At 39.4% G+C, this 19,484-nt stretch overlaps 1 protein-coding gene across 1 annotated transcript in view; it reads right to left on the reverse strand.

Moving 5' to 3' along the window:
- MYH15 (myosin heavy chain 15) overlaps window positions 1–19,484 on the reverse strand; it is a gene marked incomplete at both ends in the record, with an annotated part of 154,377 nt that overhangs the window by 57,581 nt on the left and 77,312 nt on the right. The window contains 4 exons of the mRNA XM_080799011.1: window positions 2,569–2,687; window positions 7,360–7,486; window positions 16,453–16,842; window positions 19,106–19,196. Coding sequence (XP_080655137.1) covers window positions 2,569–2,687; window positions 7,360–7,486; window positions 16,453–16,842; window positions 19,106–19,196 — 727 coding nt within the window. The remainder of the gene's footprint in view (window positions 1–2,568; window positions 2,688–7,359; window positions 7,487–16,452; window positions 16,843–19,105; window positions 19,197–19,484) is intronic.

Below are 19,484 nucleotides of genomic sequence, written 5' to 3' on the forward strand. Positions count from 1 at the left end.
GCAAAAACATTCCCTATCATTTAGACAGGAAGATTTATTGTTAGCACTATCTAAGATTGAGATCTTATTTGGACTCAAAAAAGATCACTGAAACTTGGTCCAGCTTTTCATTCATTGATGAAAAAATCTTTTATTTCACATGTAAATCTCTGAACACTATCTCTGATCACTTTAAAACAGCACTATCTGATAGAACTTTCTATCGATGAAAATATTTTAGGGGCACCTGGGTGCCACAGTTGGTTAACTGTCCAGCTCTTGGTTTTGGCTCAGGTCATGATCTCAGGGTCGTGAGATGGAGCTCCACGTCAGGCTCCCTGCTCAGCATGGGGTGTGCTGGAGACTCTCTCTTCCTCTCCCTTTGCCCTTCCTGCTCATGTTTGCGTACTCTCTCTTTTCAAGTCAATCATTCGATCAATCAATCAATCCTTATTTAAAAAAAAGAAAAGATTTTATATATGGACCATCCAATATGGTAACCATAGCCACATGTAACTATTGAACACTCAGTATGTGCCTCAGTACAATGTGTGGTCACTGATTTTTAGTTTTGTTTCAAATAAACTTAAATTCACACAGCCACCTGTGATGCCGTAGCAGCTACCGTGTTTTTTAGATAGCAGAGCTGAGTTTGGTGAACATTTCTGTCATTTGCCTGTGGTGTGGTTAACCTAGAGCCATCATTCCCAAGAGATAACCTAGTCTAGTGGCAAGAACCTAGTCTACTGGAGTCTGGGCCGGTCCCTCACGAGTCCTTACTGCAAGTTAGAAAAAAGCATCTTCTCAGTCCGTGGATGCAGCTCTGAGAGCACAAGGCTTAGCTAACAGCAGCCTCAGCCAGACACCCTTGGGCAGCTTTGAAAGAGGAGCAACAATACACAGTGACCCTGAGAAGGACGCAGGCTTTGAAAGCCAATAAATTTGGCTTTAAATTGTGACCCTACCCCTCTTATATATTCATTGAGCACCTGTTCAAGGCATTAGTGTTTACAGAAGTAAGTGAGATGAAGATAAAGTCTTTGCCCTAAGGAGCCATAAAGGGGTGAGAGGATACACAAAATGAACATATAAACAAATTAAATTTTTTTTTTTAAATGCTGACAGCAGTGAGGAACTAAAACAGAATGACAATACAGGATGTTTGACTCCTTCACATCATTGCCCAAGGGCCTTGGGGAAGGGAAGGGCTCGTACACAGTGGAAACAGCAGCTATGAAAGTCCTCTGGCAGGAGTAATGGTGACTCGTATAAGAGGCCCAGAGGAGGTCTGGGCAGCTGGAGGGGAGGAAACGAGGGAAGCAGACGTATGACGTAAGGTCGCAGGAGGAGGCTGGAGGCTAAGCAGAGGGGCCTCTGAGGCCAGCTGGAAGCCACTGGGATGTCAGCCAGAGAGATCTTCTAAAATCTAAATTAAGTCATCTCACGACCAGCAACAATTCCTTCATACTCTACTACTAGCTGTATGACCTTGGACATGTTATTTTTCTTCTCAGAGCCTTGGTTTCTTCATGTAAAAAGATATAATTCTACCTTTTTTCTAGAACTTACATGAAGATTGAGATAACATGAGAGATGTATCTGGCAGAATGTCTGATGCACAAACCACGGGATTCATTTAAAAATGCATATATAATGTAGAAAATAAGGAGAGTTGAGGGAATGAAATAAAATATTTGAGAACAGACGTCTACAGTCTCATGACCTGTACCTCAGAATAGATGCCTTTGCAGGGAGATTACGTACAAGTGAGGTGCTGTGGGGTGTCAGTAACAAGGTGCCTTCAAGATGAACCGGGTATTAGCTTGAAATATCAGAGCTCAGAGAATTTCTCTCCCACCTTAGTCACTCCATTTTCACCTTAAAGGGCCACTTTCACTGGTGTCACCTGCTAGAAACATGATATATCCTCTTGGGAAGAAATGACAGATATGTATAGGTTACTGACAACTTAAAAGTAATATATGAACTAAGCCAGTCCCATTTGTTTCATTCTGGTCTTCTTTTCAATTCTACTTCTTGGTGCAATTCAGAATCAAAGATCCGTAAAGAGCCTTGCTGATTTCCTGTTCACATAATAATGCAAAATGGCATGCTTGCTGTGTCTAAATCTGACAAACGGGGTGCCCGGGTGGTTCAGCAGTTAACCATCTGCCTTCGGCTCAGGTCACGATCCCGGGGCGCTGGGATCGAGCCCCACATTGGGCTTGTTGTTCAGTGGAGAGCCTGCTTCTCCTTCTTCCTCTGCTACTCCCCCTGCTTGTGTGCGCCCCTCTCTCTCTCTCTTTCTCTCTCTCTCTCTCTCTCTGTCAAATAAATAAATAAATAAAATCTTTAAAAAAAATAATAAGTCTGACAAACTAGACAAGCAATTTGCGTCACTGAGTAAAGTCCTTCCGTGATGAAGTTCCTTCCTGGCACATACAGGGTCCACTATGTTTTTTTCCCCCGTAACTTCCGGGACACTTTCCTCTCTTATAGGAGGGGATATCGAGCCTCATCCATCAGGCATGATTTTTTTTTTCCCCCACACACAGTCAAGCTACTGGCGAGAAATAATAGATGCATTACTTTGGATTCCTCTTCCAGTTGCCCTTTCAGTGCTTCTATTTGCCGAGTGAAGTTGCTCTTTTCCCTGGAAAGTTGGTTTATCAGAGCTTTCTTTTCTTCCAACCTCCTCAGGAACTCTCCTACAGAGAGATTTCACAAAGTGCATTAATCCCAGCCTGCCTCCCCATCCACTGCCTCCTCCCACGAGCTGTCCACTTGAAGGACAACCACGGTGACTCCTAACACATGTTTTTAATATAACAGGGGTCTGAGAGTTCAGTTATCAGCAAAACCCTGGCCATCATCTATTCCGAGATGTACAAAAGAGCCCTGATAAAGAACTGATTTTTAGCAGTAAGTTTGGGTCAATAATAGGTAATATTTGCTACCATATATTGAAACTTTTCTGTGCAGCAGGCACTACTGTCCATCTTAATTCCCATAACTCCTTGACCATGTTCGTAGTATATTACCCACTTTAAAGAGGGGGAAACAGCAACTAACTTGTGTATGATTGAGACACCAACGTGCATAGCCAGTAACTGGTGGAGGCAGATTCTAATTAAGTCTTTTAACCCCGAAGAGCACATTCTTTTGTGTTATGCTCCCTTGTTTATTTTATGTGGCTCTACCAATTTCTGACTGTATAATCTTTAGGTAATTACAACTTCTTTGCCACATCTGTAAAACGAGGATAACAATAAAAAATGGTCAGGGCGCCTGGGTGGCTCAGTCAGTTAAGCGTCCAACTCTTGGCTTTGGCTCAGGTCATGATCTCAGGATCATGAGATTGAGCCCTGAGTCAGGCTCTGTTCATTGCAGAGTCTGCTTTAGATTCTCTCCTTTCTCTCTTCCTCTCCCTCTGACCCACAGCCCCTAATCTCACACTCTCTAAAATAAATAAAAATCTTTAAAAAAACTGTTAATGGAAATTAAATGAATGTGTTTTGTGACTAATGTGTTTTTCACTACTGTGAATGTGTTTTGTAGACTAGCTGCTTAATAAATATTAAAAATAGTCATTAAATAGTGGAGGATAGGACCATGATGGGGGGAAATTTCATTATACAGTAGTCTACACTATCTGTCTCTTTTGCTGATGATAGGACAGCAATGCCTTGATTATTAGCAATGGTACCAAATACTGAGCCGATCCTGGGCAAAGGCAGTTGCTTCTATAGTGTAATTAGTGCAACACTAAAAACCCACAATATCTGCGACCCCTATAGTTCTTGCTATAAACAAGTTCTAAAACTCTTAGCATTATAAGAAAGCATCTGTTCGGGCTGAAGCAGCAATTCTCAAACTTTTGGTCTCAAGAACACTTCATATGCTTAAAATTTATTGGGTACCCCAAAGAGATTTTATTTATATGGATTTGATATTTAATAGATAGCATATTTGAAATTAAAAGAGAAATTTAAAATTTGTATTAACTCATTTTCAAATAACAATAAAAATCTTAATGATGTGTTAACATGTTTACCTAAACAACCATTTTTAAGAGGAAAAGCTATATTTTCTAAAAGTACAAAAAAGTGAGAATAATGACATTATTTTACATCTTAAAAAATCTCTGGCTTAATAAAAGCTAGATTTTCATATTTGCCTCTGAATGCAATCTACTGTAATACACCGTTTTTATTGACATATGTGAAGAACCTAGCCTGCCATAGATACATGGGAAAAGGGAGATGAATTTTCATAGTCTTTTCAGATAATTGTGACCGTTATTTGATACTACACCAAAACTCAATAGAAATTTCTCAAGGATTAGTTGCAGTATGATCCTCTGTTACCTTAAAATTCATGAGTCTAGCTTAAACTTTGAATGGATCTTTCACCCACACATGACTATATAACATCATGACATGGTGATTTGAAAAATAGGTGTTCACTGAACTACACAGATCTTCTAAAATGTTGACACATTCCATATAATATTAAAAACAGCGTGTTTGTTAACGTCACTGCTGATCTCATCAGAAAAGTCTTTGACAATCGAGAGCATCAGGCTCATGAAGGCATATACACGTTTTCCAAAATCTGATTTTTGCCTAAAATCTTCAATTTTATTATTGGCAACAAATAATGTCAGTTGTTTTCCTTGAAGCGACAGGCTTACTTTGTTCACTTTTGAGAAAATATCTGCCAAATATCTGAATCAGAATAAACATAGTTTTTCTGTCAATTGGCCTTTTAAGTAAATAGGATGCTCCCTGAAGAAACCTACTAGCTCATCTCAGAACGTAATCACACATCATACTTCAGAGGGGGTGTCGGTGGGGGGGGATGGGTGAAATAGGTGAAGGGGATTAAGAGCACACTTGTGATGGTCACTGAGCAATGTATAGAATCATTCAATCACTGTATTATACACCTGAACAAATATAACACTATGTTAACTGTGCTGGAATTAAAATTTTAAAACTTCATAAAAATACAGAGGTGCTTTATGCATACTTCCTCTTTTATCAGAGAGAATATTAAAAAGATATATACTTGGGGTCAAGATAAAATAAAATTAACTTTCACTGCTTCATTAAGGACATTCTTACTTAAAACTGACTTTTTTTTTTTCAGACTGTGAGTATATCAGTATATCACTATATCAGTGCATATAATGATTAATAATAGTACAGTGTGGTGCCACTGTCTTGATGCATGATGAGACTTCAGTAGTTTTAATTGTCACTGCTTCTGCAGCATCAATACAAATCGCAAAAGAACTTAAAAAGCAGTCACTTTAACCTCATAGGCCCCCTACAAGGGTCTTGATGATTACCAGTGTTCTGTGGACCAAACCGAAAACCTGTAGGTGACAACGTTGTACTGAAAAGGAGTCTGAAGAAATGCCAATCCGCCAGGGGGTTGAGACTGACATATCACGTATCTCACAGAACAGGGACCCACTTAACATGGCTTACTTCATCACATTTACCACTAGTTTGCTTGGAAAGTGGAGTGTGATATGTTGACAGGGCAGGGCATGAGACTAGCGGCAGTGGCAAAAAAGCAGCAAAAAATCTGAAGCTTAGACCCAGTGACGGGAGGGAAGGCTTGGATAGGTATATACTTAAATTTTAATTCACACAAAGCCAAAAGGTGAAAATAAGAATTAAAGGAAGGAAGAAAAGGTCCTCCATCCTGAGCGGAATTATCACCTCACACCCACTTTCACTTCACTCACTTACCCACTAATTTCCTCATCAAAAAAGTGAGTGGAAAATTAATGCCGATAGCTAGGGGGAGGTAGGCAGGGCCCATCACAACAATGTTGTACAGCACATCATTCAGGACCCGACATATGGGTTTTCTCCAGTCTTATCACTGGACTCTGGCGTCCACAGACTACATCCTAAATGGCAGAAATCAAACTGGGGGTTTTGTAACAAGGCCAAGTGTCATCCACCCTGCCCCCCACTATTAGAGTCCTGTTCAGTGTCCCTGCTAGAACCAAAAACACTTTCTTTTGGGTTTCTAGGTTTATAGTTAGTTTTGCCAGCCCATTCTAATTTAGCTTTAATTCTAGATTTAGCCTCTAGAAGCAGGTACCCACCAGCAGAAGGATGTCATACAGTCCAAATGATCTTTATTCTCTCTTTAAAGTGTGTGCCTCTGGGCATCAAGAGTATTGTTTATTTTCATTGACCTAAGAATGTGATCTCTGGAAACACACTCCTAAAAATAATGTAATTACATCTAGCCACATGCTGTTCATAGCAGAGAAACAATTAAAGCTACAAGGCAAGGTTAAGTAAACCATCGTCCCTCTACTTGATGGATTAGAAACAACCGTTATAAATGACTAAATATGCAAGATAAAAAAAAAAAACTTATGACAAATTGAAGAAGAAAAAAACCCAAAGAAATTGCTAACCCCCCCCCCACACACACATACACACACACACACAAACTATCATTAGTAGCTCATAGTTGAGAGTAAACCATGGGACATTTTCCTACTTTTCATTTATCAAATGTTTGTGTAGCACCAATAAGTGGCGGACATTGTTCTAGATGACTGACATACATCAGTGAATAAAACAAAGCTTAGAAGAAGCTTACATTCTTGCAGATGGAGATAGACAAATATGCACATTTGTCATGTCAAGTATGTAGTTTGTTTGAAGGTATTAAATACTATTTTTAAAAAGGCACAGAGAGAAAACGGGTTGAGAACAAACGTCACCTTCTCCACAAGGCCTATACTGACATCCCCTGGATATCTGTTTGATTAACCCTCATCTTCAAGTCTCTGGAGAATTATTAGAGTATTCCAGGCAGAGGAAAAAGCTAGGGCAAGACCCTAGAATGCGAGTGTGCCTGGTGTGTTAAAAACATAGTCAAGGCAGAACGAGAGAAGGGAAAGTAGAAGAAGAGGTCAGAGAGATAATGAGGGGCCCAATTACATGGCCTTGTAGGCCATTGTACAGATTATGGCTTTCACTGGGTGTTTAAAAAAAGTATGGGTTTATTACTGAAAATTAGAAAAAGATGCCTGTTTCCATGAGGTTGACATTATAAAAAGTCATGTCTTGGAGGCTGTGTGAACAGCCCTGCCATTCTTTGATCTTGATAGTTCCTTCATCCAACTGCATATTTCTGGGCAGAGCCTCCCAAACCCACACAGAGGTAACCCTCACCAGACAAGGGCACATCTGTGGACAAGGTTAAATCAGAGGCTGCATTCCTCCCCTAGAATCTTCAAACTCTCACTCCATTTCAGTGACTGATTGATCATCTCAGTTGTCCTTCCACCAGGCTGCTGGGACTGAGCTCACTCACAACTGAAGCAGCACGTTTACTTACCGTTCTCACTCCGTAGCTTCGTCTTCTGTGTGTTCAGGTCATTTGCTAACTGAGTCACTTCATCTAGTTTTGCATTTGCTTCATTCAAGCGCTCTTCATACAGACTACAGAGCTTCTCAGAGTTCGCCTACGAGTTTAGAATGAAGGTTTGGGTATGGTTCATGGAGTCCAGGCTGAATTAGCTGCATAAGATGGGGGGTGGGGAGGGGGTGGTTCCTGGGAACTTTGTGCTCTTTTCTGCTCTGAAGACCACAGCTAACATTTGGGAAACTGTATCTTCTAATTTCAGAAAACACAATAAACTCAAGGTCTGGGACTTTAAGGGTCCAAACTTCTCAGGCTACAGGTGTCATGTAGAAACCCAGCTCCCTGGGTATTGGGACACTCTCTAGAATTCTTTGCTTTTTTGAACAAGGAAACATGCCCAATACTTGCATAGTTCAAAATGACTTCTTGACATTATATTATATATTTAACCATCTTACTCCCCAACTAGAATAGGTTTCATGAAAGTAGAGATTCTGCTTGATCACAGATAACCCGTCAATGCCTAGATTAGTGTCGAGCACATATGAGAAGCTCAATAAACAATTGGGGACATGCAGAGGAGAGGGAAAGAACAAGGGAAAAGGGAATGAAATCCAAAGGGCTGACCAAGCAATATATAAGAAAGTAGATAGATATGAACTGCAATGGTTTAATCATGGACATTTGAACTGAGAAACAACTACAACCTCTGGATCACTAAGGCTGCAGGCTCAAGGGAACCCTGTTAAGTTAACCCTTCAACTCTAAACTCCAGCTTCTCACAATGGGTTTTTCACATTTGGAGGAAAGGATATGCCGTTTGGCCTTTGTACTTCTACCTGACTTAAGTAACCAATATAACAATCAGATTTCTACCACACCCTGGAACTAATGCTAGTGACCTTGAGACTCAAGATCCTTAAACAGGACCAAGAGCTGCCAGACGTAAAATGGCTGTATCCTCTTTACCTTGCTGTAGTTTTCATCCTTGTTATTAATATGATCAGAAATCACATTGGTGGTGCTACAGATCCATTGTTCCACAGATAGCTATTTGTTTTGCTCTTTACGTGTATTAAATCTCAATCCATACAACAGTCCCGTAAGATCTTTGTTTTCACAATGAGTGTTAAGGAAAAGGAAGAATTAAGACAATAAAGAAAAGATCACACCAGTGGCTTTCCAAGAAAATGGTGAGGCATGTGAAATCTGGTGGTGAGCCTAACAGTCTGAAGGTTTACCTAATTTGTGGTGATGTAGCAATGGCCAAGAACCAGTAACATTTGAAAGACACCAGGTTTAGTCCTCTGGAAAACCCCTAAATCAGCAAAAATCTTGGAGGCCTCCAGCTAGAGTCAACTCTATGCTGAAGATTATTCTCTTCAAGCTTACACTAGTGACTATTCTAAACTCCCAATGAAAAATGACCAGATTACATTTTCTTATATCCCCAAGGCAGTGTGCAATGCTTGACACGAAATAGGTTACTTAATAAATGTTGAAGACAATCAAATTATTGCCTTAGTGAGAGGTTGGCCAACATGCCCACTAAAGTTGACTTAGAGGTCACATTCAAGCTTTCCTTATAATGCCCAACACCCACATTTACTTTTAACTTGGTCAAGATATTATCCACTGATTAGCAAACAAGTGAAGAGCCAAATCAGGTGCACGTTCATTTGGAGGCTGAAGAGGAATATCATATAGATCAAGCTCGAAGATGTTCTATAGCACATCCAGACTTGGTGATGGTGCAACTAAACTTGGCAGAGATTGGATGGCCAGCTTCTCCTACAATGTCATCAGCATCATATAGGTTAGAGCCCTGAGGTTAAATGTCAGGCGCACTCAAATACCCACTCCCCACTGGCTACTGGAAGAAAGCTAGAGTAGTGATAAATGTAACAGGCTGTAGATGGTCTGAAACTGCTAATTATATTTTGAATGTTGAATAGTTTGCTCTCACTCCTGAAAGTAATTTGACGAAGTTGGCAGACTCATTTTTTTCATCAAAATATCCTTTAAGAGTTCAGATTGACTCTGTTATTTCATTTATAAAATGTTTATCATTTTATGGTGATATGTTTATAACGACAAAATGTTTATCATTACAAATGATAAATGTTTTATCATTTATAAAACAGAGTCAGAAGGGTACCTGGGTGGCTCAGCTGGTTAGGTGTCTGCCTTTGGCTCAGGTCATGATCTCTGGGTCCCGGGATCGAGCCCTGCATCGGGCTCTCTGCCTCTTGGAGAGCCTGCTTCCCCCTCTCTCTGCCTGCCTCTCTGCCTACTTGTGATCTCTGCCTGTCAAATAAATAAATAAAATCTTTAAAAAAAAAAAAAAACCAGAGTCAGAGAGGCTAAACACCTTGTCCAAATTCACACAGCTAGGGAATGTTGGAATTAGGATTTGCACTGATAACGGCCTGTGTGGAGGCAAGGAAAAAAAAAAAAAAAGCCAAATACTAAATTCCTAAGTGCCCGTTATATGAAGTAGTAATGACAAAAGGAATGCTACATTGACATCCTAGTTGACTCATGCTGTCACGAATCCTGAGCGCTGGAGGAAACTGGATAAAAATATGATAACTATGTGAACCATCTTTATTTTATGTTGTCTCCAGTAACAAATGACCCATTAACTGGGACAGGAAGAACACATCCAGGTGTGAGAAATGGCACTTCTGCTTATGGTCCTCAGTATTCTATGCTATGCACCTGTTTGCTGAGGGTGAAAGAACACAGAGCTCTAGAAGACAACTTAGTCAATGGTGTGTGGAAATGGCAAGCAAAGGAGCCAGAGAACCCTCCGTTTTTAAGAGACTCCTATGCAGTAAAGCCCAGCTGGGCTGTGTATATCTGCAGATTAGGCAGCCACCTGGGCAGACAGAAAAGACACCTGCTTTTAGACATAGCTTCATATGGTAGGTATTTCATGGGCAGTGTTAACCACTGGCAGAGCGTTTTCAATTTACAATGTATTTTTTATAAGCAGGATCTGCAAAAGGCATCGAAATCAGTTATCTAAAGGTAGCCTATACGGGGACATATCATTCAAATAGGCTATAACTTGAAGGTACAAATTCAAATTTAAGCATAAAGGATAGGCACTAAATTTTCATACCAGGAAAGAAGAGGTTAATGGAATAATGTGCGTTCATCTTAAAGCTGATTCTTAAAATGCTGCCTAAAAATGCTGTCTCCCAGAAATGCAGGAACCAATGGGAATTCAAAATAATCAAGATAATTGTGAGATTGCCTATAACTTCTAAATTTCCCCGGGCTTCTCTGTCAGCATAATATACTTTCTGAAAATGCTTCAGTTTCCACTGTACCACTGAGTGATTGGCATTCCTGGGATTATAATTCAGGAAAAGATGAAATAAACAATTCAAGAAAAATTTCAGCATAATGTATACGCTTATGAGAGTGAACAGAATCAATTTACCCCACTGAGAAATATTTACAGCAGCAGTGGAATGTGGCCACCCACCAACACAAACAGGATGGGGCGTCAAGGCCCATCTCTGCCATGATTGTATGCCTTGGATAGCCCCTGAACCTATGAGCCACAGAATTCCCAAGAGGCGTATGTAAAAGTTAATGCTAGTACTTGAGTATACAGGTTACGCATATCATGTAGTGAGTATGAGTAAAATAAGACCTAGTGTCCGCCTTAGAGATGTTTTCTACTTAAGCAAAGTTAAAAGACTATATAAAGCAGTAGTACAAGAAGGATCCTAAAAGTGCTACTGTACTTCTGAAACATAAAGTTTTAATATGGAAAGTTGAACTTGAGCATTCCAGGGAAAGGGCTGAGTTTGGACAAGGCATATTGGTGGAAAAAGGATATTTGATGGAGGGCAAACATTCTAGCTTGGCTGAAGTAGAAGGCCCATGAAAAAAAGTAATGGGATCTAAAATTGGCAGGGCAGAGGGAGTCTGGTCACAGGCCAAAGGGTACCTTGAAAACCAGCAGCTTGAAGTTCAGTGTTAAGCAGGGGGACATGATTCTATAAAGCCATGTCTAGAGATATTCAGATAGATACTGTATAGGATAGATTGATCAAAAGAAAAATTAGAAGCAAAAAAGATAACTTGGGAAACCACTTCAATAGTCTGGTTAAAGGGTAATGGAAGTCCTACCTGCATGTGAGAATAGAATGGAAAACTGTAAGACGGTGAAGAATTGACCTGCTGTAAGAATTGATTGGAAAGCAAAGAACAGGAGAGGAAACAAATAATCATTTACAGGCTTAGAGTCTGGGTGATGGGAAGAAACAGGGTGCCAATGACAGAAATGTCCAGCGGAAACACCAGATTCAGAAGAAGGTGATGAGTTTGGTTTTAGACACACTAATCTGAGGAAAGGAAGACTTTCCTGATCTTTGAAAGAACTTAAGAATACTTCTAAGAAAAGCAGGTATAATAAAACCCACAACGGGGGATACAGGATTGAGAAGGTAGTGAGGCATATATATCTGCTGGTGGGAGCCAGCTTCCCAAGATGGTCCCCCAATAACTGACACCCTCTGGTACTCACACCTTTGTGTAGATCCCTACCCTGTGACTTAAAACTGAATCACTGCACTGCACTGTAAGTCTGCCTAACTAGAATTGTTGCGGCTTCTGTCTTGGTCTCTTGTAGTACTTGCTCTTATGCCCTAAATTCCATAAGAAGCCTAGGTCCTCCATGGTTGCCATGCTGTGCGGAAACCCAAGCTAGCCACATGGCAAGAAAGATTTCCAACTAGCCCCCAGCAGTTTTAGTTAGTTGTCCTAGCCCAAGAGCCGGACATGAGAATGAATAAACCTTCAGATGACTCCAGTTGAGACTGGAGAGTTGATAATAAATTGCTGTTTCAAGCTGCAAGGTTTGGGGATGATTTGTTATATAGCAATAGATAAATGGAACTATACTCTTTGGTCAAGGAGACAGAGGCAGATATGGATAGACTTTGCTTTCCTCCTCCTAGTATCTGAGGAAAAGTCTTTCTTTATTTTGGTTTGTTTTTGCAATGGGTGAATAATGGTCATGTGGAAAAATATTTTATTCTTTGGGACAAGAAAGCAAGAAATGGATGAGGATAAGAAAAATATAAGGTGAAGAGAGAAGTTATACTGAATGGGTCTTGATCTTATCAGTTAGGTCTTACCATTTATTGAAAAGGATTTAGAAAGTCAGGGTTAGAATCTGAGGGAGGATTTTATTTAAAATAAAACAGTGAATTAGAAGAATAAAAGAACTTCTGAGCATCAATGAAATTCTAGAGGAAATTGGAAAGTAGGAAATTCATATCTAATTAGTACAAATTTACAGTGAACCTATCAACAGTTTTATGACTATGACTTCCTACTAAGATGTGCAGAAACAGAAGAATTCCTGAGGATAAACAAGAGGCACAGTAGATTATAAAGAGTAAGGACTTCTAGAGCATCATTTGGGCTGAGGAAAGCAAATGAAGCCTACAGGGCATGGAGAAAGAATGCTTTCACTGCTGAGAGAAAGAAGGATGAGTCCACATAAAAGGCAGAATACAGAAGAGATAGAGGAGAGAGGACTTAAATCCTTACTAAATTTACATTCTAAGATAATTGGGGGTGGGGTGGCAGGGATAGAGGAGAGAAAGAGAGAGAAGGAAAAGCAGGGTGGTTGTGTTTCTACTGAATGAGGTTTTTAAAGGGAACTAAGCTAAATATTTTAGGATTCACTCAGTCTCTCTGAGGAAATGTTACATTTTTCTGGCTACGGTCCTTGCAGGTTGAGCTTTATTGTTAGTTTGTCTCTTTTCCAGATAATTTTACAAATTCTGCTCACAAGGAGAATGTGACTCTGGCTACAGGCATACCTTGGAGATATTGCGGGTTCAGTGCCAAATCATGCAATAAAGGTAATATCACAATAAAGTGAGTCAGTGAGTTTTTTGGTTTCCTAGTGCTCATAAATGTTATATTTACACTATACTATAGTCTATTAATTGTACAATAGCATTACATATAAAAAAAGTGTATGCCAAAATTTAATATGGCTTATTGCTAAAATATGCTAGCCATCATCTGAGCTTTCTACGAGTCATAATCTTTTTGCTGGTGGAGGATCTTGCTCAATATTGATGGCTGCTGATTTATCAGGGTGGTGGTTCCTGAAGGTTGGGGTGGCTGCGGCAATTTCTTGAAATAGGACAATAGTCAGTTTTGACACATCAATTGACTCTTCCTTTCATAAATGATTTCCGTGTAGCATGTGATGCTGTTAGATTGCATTTTACCCACAGTAGAACTTTCTTCAAAATTGGAGTCAATCTTATCAAACCCTGCTGCTGTTTTATCAATGAAGTTTATGTCATATTCTAAATCCTTTGTTGCCACATCAACAGTCTTCACAGCATCTTCACCAGGAGTAGATTCTGTCTCAAGAAACCACTTCTCTGCTCATCCATTAGTAGCAACTCCTTACCTGTTAAAGTTGTATCATAAGATTGTGGACCTTCGATACCATCTTCAGGCTCCACTTCTAATTCTAGTTATCTTGCTATTTCCACCACATCTTCAGTTACTTCCTCCAGTGGAGTCTTAACCTCTCAAAGTTATCCAGAAGGATTGGAACCAACTTCTTCAAAACTCCTGTTAATGTTGATATTTAGACCTCTTCCTACAAATCATGAATGTTCTTAAAGTAGAATGTTCTTAATCTAGAATGGTGAATGCTTTCCAGAAGACTTTCAATTTACTTTGCCCAGATCCATCAGTGAATTTGATGGATCTGTGGCAGCTAGAGACTTAAAAAATGTATTTCTTGAATCATGATATTTGAAAGTCAGAATGACTCCTTGATCCATGGGCTGCTGAGTGGCTGTTAGCAAGCATGAAGACAACATGAATCTTATTGTATATCTTCATTAGAGTTCTTCAGTGACCAGGTACATTGTCAATGAGTAGTACTATTTTGAAAGGAATCTTCTTTTCCAAGCAATAAGTCTCAACAGTAGGCTTCAAATATGTGCTGTCATTCAGGCTTTATTTTTCCATTTCTACAGCACAGGCAAAGTAGATTTAGCACAATTCTTGTGGGTCCTTGGGTTTTCAGATTGGTGAATGAGCATTAGCTTCAACTTTAGCCCCTAACAAGAGAATTAGCCTGTCCTTTGAAGCCAGGCATTGTCTTCTCCTCTCTAGCTAGGAGAGTTCTAGATGGCATCTTCTAATAGAAGAATGTCTACATTGAGTTTCTCTGTTTAGCGTAACCACCTTCATGAATTATCTAAGCTAGATCTTCTGGAAAACTTGCTGCAATTTCTTTTTTTTCTTTTCCCGGTGTTCCAAGATTCCTTGTTTATCACCACCCCCAGTGCTCCATGCAATACATGCCCTCCACCACCAGACTCAATTTCTACATTGGCACTTGTTTCTTCACCTGGTACTTCATATTAGAGAGAGCTTCTTTCCTTAAACCTCAACAACGAACCTTCTGCAGCTTCCTCACCTCTCTCAGCCTTCACAGAATTGGAGAGTTTTTAGATTAGGTTTTAGCTTAAGGGAATGATGGTTTGATCTCCTATCCAGACCACTAAAGCTTTCTTCATTATCAGCAATAAGGCTTTTTCACTTGCTTATAACTCATGTTTTCACTGGAGTAGCACTTTTAATCTTCAGGAATTTTTCCTTTGCATCCACAAGTTGGCTAACCATTTGGCACAAGAGGCCTAGCTAGCTTTCAGCCTGTCCTGGCTTCCAACCTGCCTTCCTCACCAAGATTAATCATTTCAAGCTTTTTTTTTTTTTAAAGATTTTATTTATTTGACAGAGATCACAAGTAGGCAGAGATGCAGGCAGAGAGAGAGGAAGGGAAGCAGGCTCCCCGCTGAGCAGAGAGCCCGATGCAGGGCTCGATCCCCGGACCCTGAGATCATGACCTGAGCCGAAGGCAGAGGTTTTAACCCACTGAGCTACCCAGGTGCCCCCATTTCAAGCTTTTGATTTCAAATGAGAGATGTACAACTCTTCCTTTCACTTGAACACTCAGAAGGCATTTTAAGGTTATTAATTGGCCTAATTTCAATATTATTGTGTCTCAGGGAATAGAGAGGCCTGAGGAGAGGGAGGGAGATAGGAGAATGGCCAGTCGGTGGAGCAGTCAGAACACACACATTTATCAATTAAGTCTGCCTTCTTATATGGGGCATGGTTCTTGGTGCCCCCAAACAACAGTAACATCAAAAATCACTGATCATAGATCACCATAATAAATATAATGAAAAAGTTTGAAATGTTGTGAGAATTACCAAACTGTGGCACAGAAACATGGAGTAAGACGATGCTGTTAGATAAATGGCACTAACAGACTTGGTCAACTTAGGGCTGCCATAATCCTTCAATTGTAAAAAACACATTATCTGTGAAGCACAATAAAGCAAAGCTCAATAAAATGTTGTATGCCTGTATTTGTTCTGATTAACCTAACATAAGCCTTCTCTCAAATACCAGAAGGTAGGATGGCCATTACCTGTGAACTGATACTAGTCATTTGATATAAGAGCCTGTACTATATGAACTAATGGGTGCAGTGAAGAAAGAACATGTGGTGAAAGTTCCTTCTAAGTGCTGGCGGGTTACAGAGTTGTCAGAAAAGATGAGGGGGAAAAGGTCTCTCCTGTTAGCAAAGCTCTTTGTGTCCACCATTCATTGAGACAAACACTAGAGTGTATGAGGCACCTCCAAGGAGTGTTTCCAACTCAATGTCATTCTTCAAGAGAGACGCACCACTCACGTAATTAGTGGCTTACTTTTCAGTCTACTTATTTATATCATCACCAGAAAGACCCATAAGAATCATGGACTGGAACTCTAATAAAACCAGAAGCTACTGTCAGACTACATTCAGGTAATAGCCATGTGACCTTAATAATGTCCACTGAGATTAAGCCTGATCTAGTCAATCAAAAGAACTATAGCTTCCATTAGCACACTCCTCAAGTCACCAGTCTCATTTATTTTTTCTTTTCCTTCCTCTCCCCACCTACTTTCATGTTCTGAAGTCTGTAAGGCGGACTTAAGAATGTTTACCTTAGCTCTGGTCATCTGCTCAACACTCATCAAGAGGTCTTCCACTTCTAGCTGCAAGTCGCTCTTGTCTTTTTCTAATTTCTGCTTGACCTGTTGTAAATTGTCAAGCCGGCCCTGGAGCTCAGCCAGGCTGTCTGCATGTCTCTTCTTCAAAGTGGCAGAAGTTGCCTCGAAGTATAGTGCAGCCTCTTCCATGTCTCTGCGAAGCTTCTGGAATTTTGTTTCCTGTTTCTTAGTTATATCCAGCTGAGCCAAACTGTTGCCTCCTGCCTCCTCCAGCCTCTCATTCAAGTCTTCCAATTCTTGGGTGAGGTCAGCTCTCTCCCTCTCCACCTTGGCTCGAGTGGTCCTTTCAACTTCGAGTTCCCTTTTAAAAGCCTGTATCTGTATCTGCAGCAATAAATAATTTTGACTTTTTAAAGATTTTTTTTTATTTATTTATTTGTCAGAGAGAGAGAGAGCGAGCGAGCACAGGCAGACAGTGGCAGAGGGAGAAGCAGGCTCCCTGCGGAGCAAGGAGCCCGACGCGGGACTTGATCCCAGGACGCTGGGATCATCACCTGAGCCGAAGGCAGCCGCCTAACCAACTGAGCCACCCAGGCGTCCCAATAATTTTGACTTTTGCAAAGCACTTGTAGCATATTTTATATTAAGAGCTTTACTGTATTTTTATACATTTCTCAACACTAAGAAAAGTTACATAACACTCTTGGTTCCCATTTTATAAAGATAGAATACACAGAAATTAAATTATTTTCCCCAAATCAGTACAAAAACCAGAATTCAAATGGGCAGTTCCTCCAGATCTCCCAGGCCTTGGTGATGAGCAACTTCATTAAATTCTATACATGGACAGGGAACCACAGTAAAGAGCACTTTCTAAAGCAATAGGGAACATTTTTCACGGAACAAGAAAAAAATTTAAATAGATTTAATAAAAACTAACATGATGAATTTTATATACAAGACCTCACTCCTCTAGAATTAGTTTACCAAACTCAGTTATTAGGAACTTGGGCAAATATCTGAAGAACAGAATGACTATCTCTGAGTCCAAGCAACTCACTCAGAAGAAACAGCATCAATGTAATTTTACACACAATTCTGACATACTTGGTTACTTGGCTTCTTCGTCTGCAGGTGATTTCAAGTACCAGGAAATCTGAAGTAACATATTAGAATTGGTGGAGGAATGGAGACTGCTACCACGAATGTAATCTGATACCATTAGAGGCAAAATTACTAGATAAAGGAAATTAGTGATAAGAACCCCCAGAGCCCAAATTTTTTTTAGTGTAAGGGCAAATAGCTCTACAAATTTTGACAGCATCATTATAGTACAGGGAAGCCACTGATGTTTATTAATATCACCTTTAATAATTAAGCATACATTAGGATAGGGGTAAAAAGAGATAGAATCTATTTTAGAATATGTTTTCCTTTCCTTTGAATAAGAGTACCACGGTTAGAGAATGCTGGTTTCTAGATCATGCCAATATGTAGGCTACCAGATCTGTAGAGGAGTTATGACAGAAAAAGCGCCAAAAAATTTATGACTTCCACACCCAAGTAAACACGTTCCCCTTCCAACGAGTTATTTTGGGATCTAATAACTTTGTCCCAAACAATACTATCATTAAACCAAACATTTCTGAAACGTTTCCTCAGAAATAATCTTTAGAGCTTGTTTTTTGTTTTGTTTTGTTTTGTTTTAAATCATCAAGGGAAAAGAATTTGTCTTTTGGATAAATTGAAACTTCTGGGTCTTTTTATTTTGGATAAAGTCAAGTATCATTTGAAGACAAGCCTGGTGAATATGATAGATAATCGCTTGGAGATTAATATTGTGTTTGAAATCATGCCTATAAATCAGGGAGACTGAATTTCTTATTTGGTTCAAAAATGTCTCAGAAAATAATTATCAGAAAGAGGCTCAAAATTATTTTGAGTAATGGCTACATTACTGAGATAAATATTTAGCTCCAAAGGAAAAACATCTATCATACAGATGTATATGCATTCGGCATATGTAAGGAGTTATCTATACATGTGTATAGGTACATGTGTATGTCCATACATACCTCTATTACTCTGTAACATGGTCAAATAGTATAAAACAACTACGTGGTCTAAAACTTATAAAAAGCTTCCCATTATTAAATAATGTGTTGAGACTATAGGTAGATATAAAACAGACTTTCAGCACGGAAATAGAATTGCTTTCTAATCACGAAGACTAATCGTTATAGAAAATTAAATTGCTAACACTGAATGCTTACCATGAATCAGGCTTTATGCTTACCACTTAAAAGTACTGTTGCTGTTAATAATATTAGCTCAAAGGTTGTCAGGAAGATTAATAACTGAAAAAAATAAATGCCTAGGATTTTAGCACAATGTTTGGTTCACCATAAGTATGCAACAAATTATCTATGTTTTAATATGATAAGAAAATCTAAGCTTCAAGGGTAATTTTCCTGAGTCAGCCAGCTGGCGAATGCCACAGTTTACCTTCTTACCCACTTCTTTTTTCTACTTCTGTCCATAGTTGGCTGAAGGTATGGATTCCCTGGCAAAGTATTTGTTAGTGAAGTACCAATTACCACCCATGAATCCACATATAGCCACACAAAGGTATCTGACAAATGATTACCTGGAGCTCCTTAACCGTGTTCTGAAGCTGAGCCACCAGGCCTTTCTCCTTCTCCACCTTTAAATTCATCTGATTCATTTCTAGTTCTTTCCTGTTAGGGAAAAATGTATCAAATAGAATTGTTTAGAGTGATAACATTTAGCGTAAATATTTTTTAAAATCATATTTAAAATTATAGTAATGACATATGTATTCATTCTCATTGTAAAAATTCAACTATTATATCTATATCTGAAATCTCCTTGGCTATCACACCCAATCTTTGTTCCTTTCCTAGAGGTCAACACCATTATCAGTTTGGTGTGAGTCCTTCCAGACATTTTTCTAAGTATTGACATATGTTTGTGTTTATATATTGGTAGAAAGAGTTTCATTTTCT

This window comes from Martes martes, assembly GCF_963455335.1.
Source record: "Martes martes genome assembly, chromosome: 1".
In the NCBI taxonomy this organism is placed as follows: Eukaryota; Metazoa; Chordata; class Mammalia; order Carnivora; family Mustelidae; genus Martes; species Martes martes.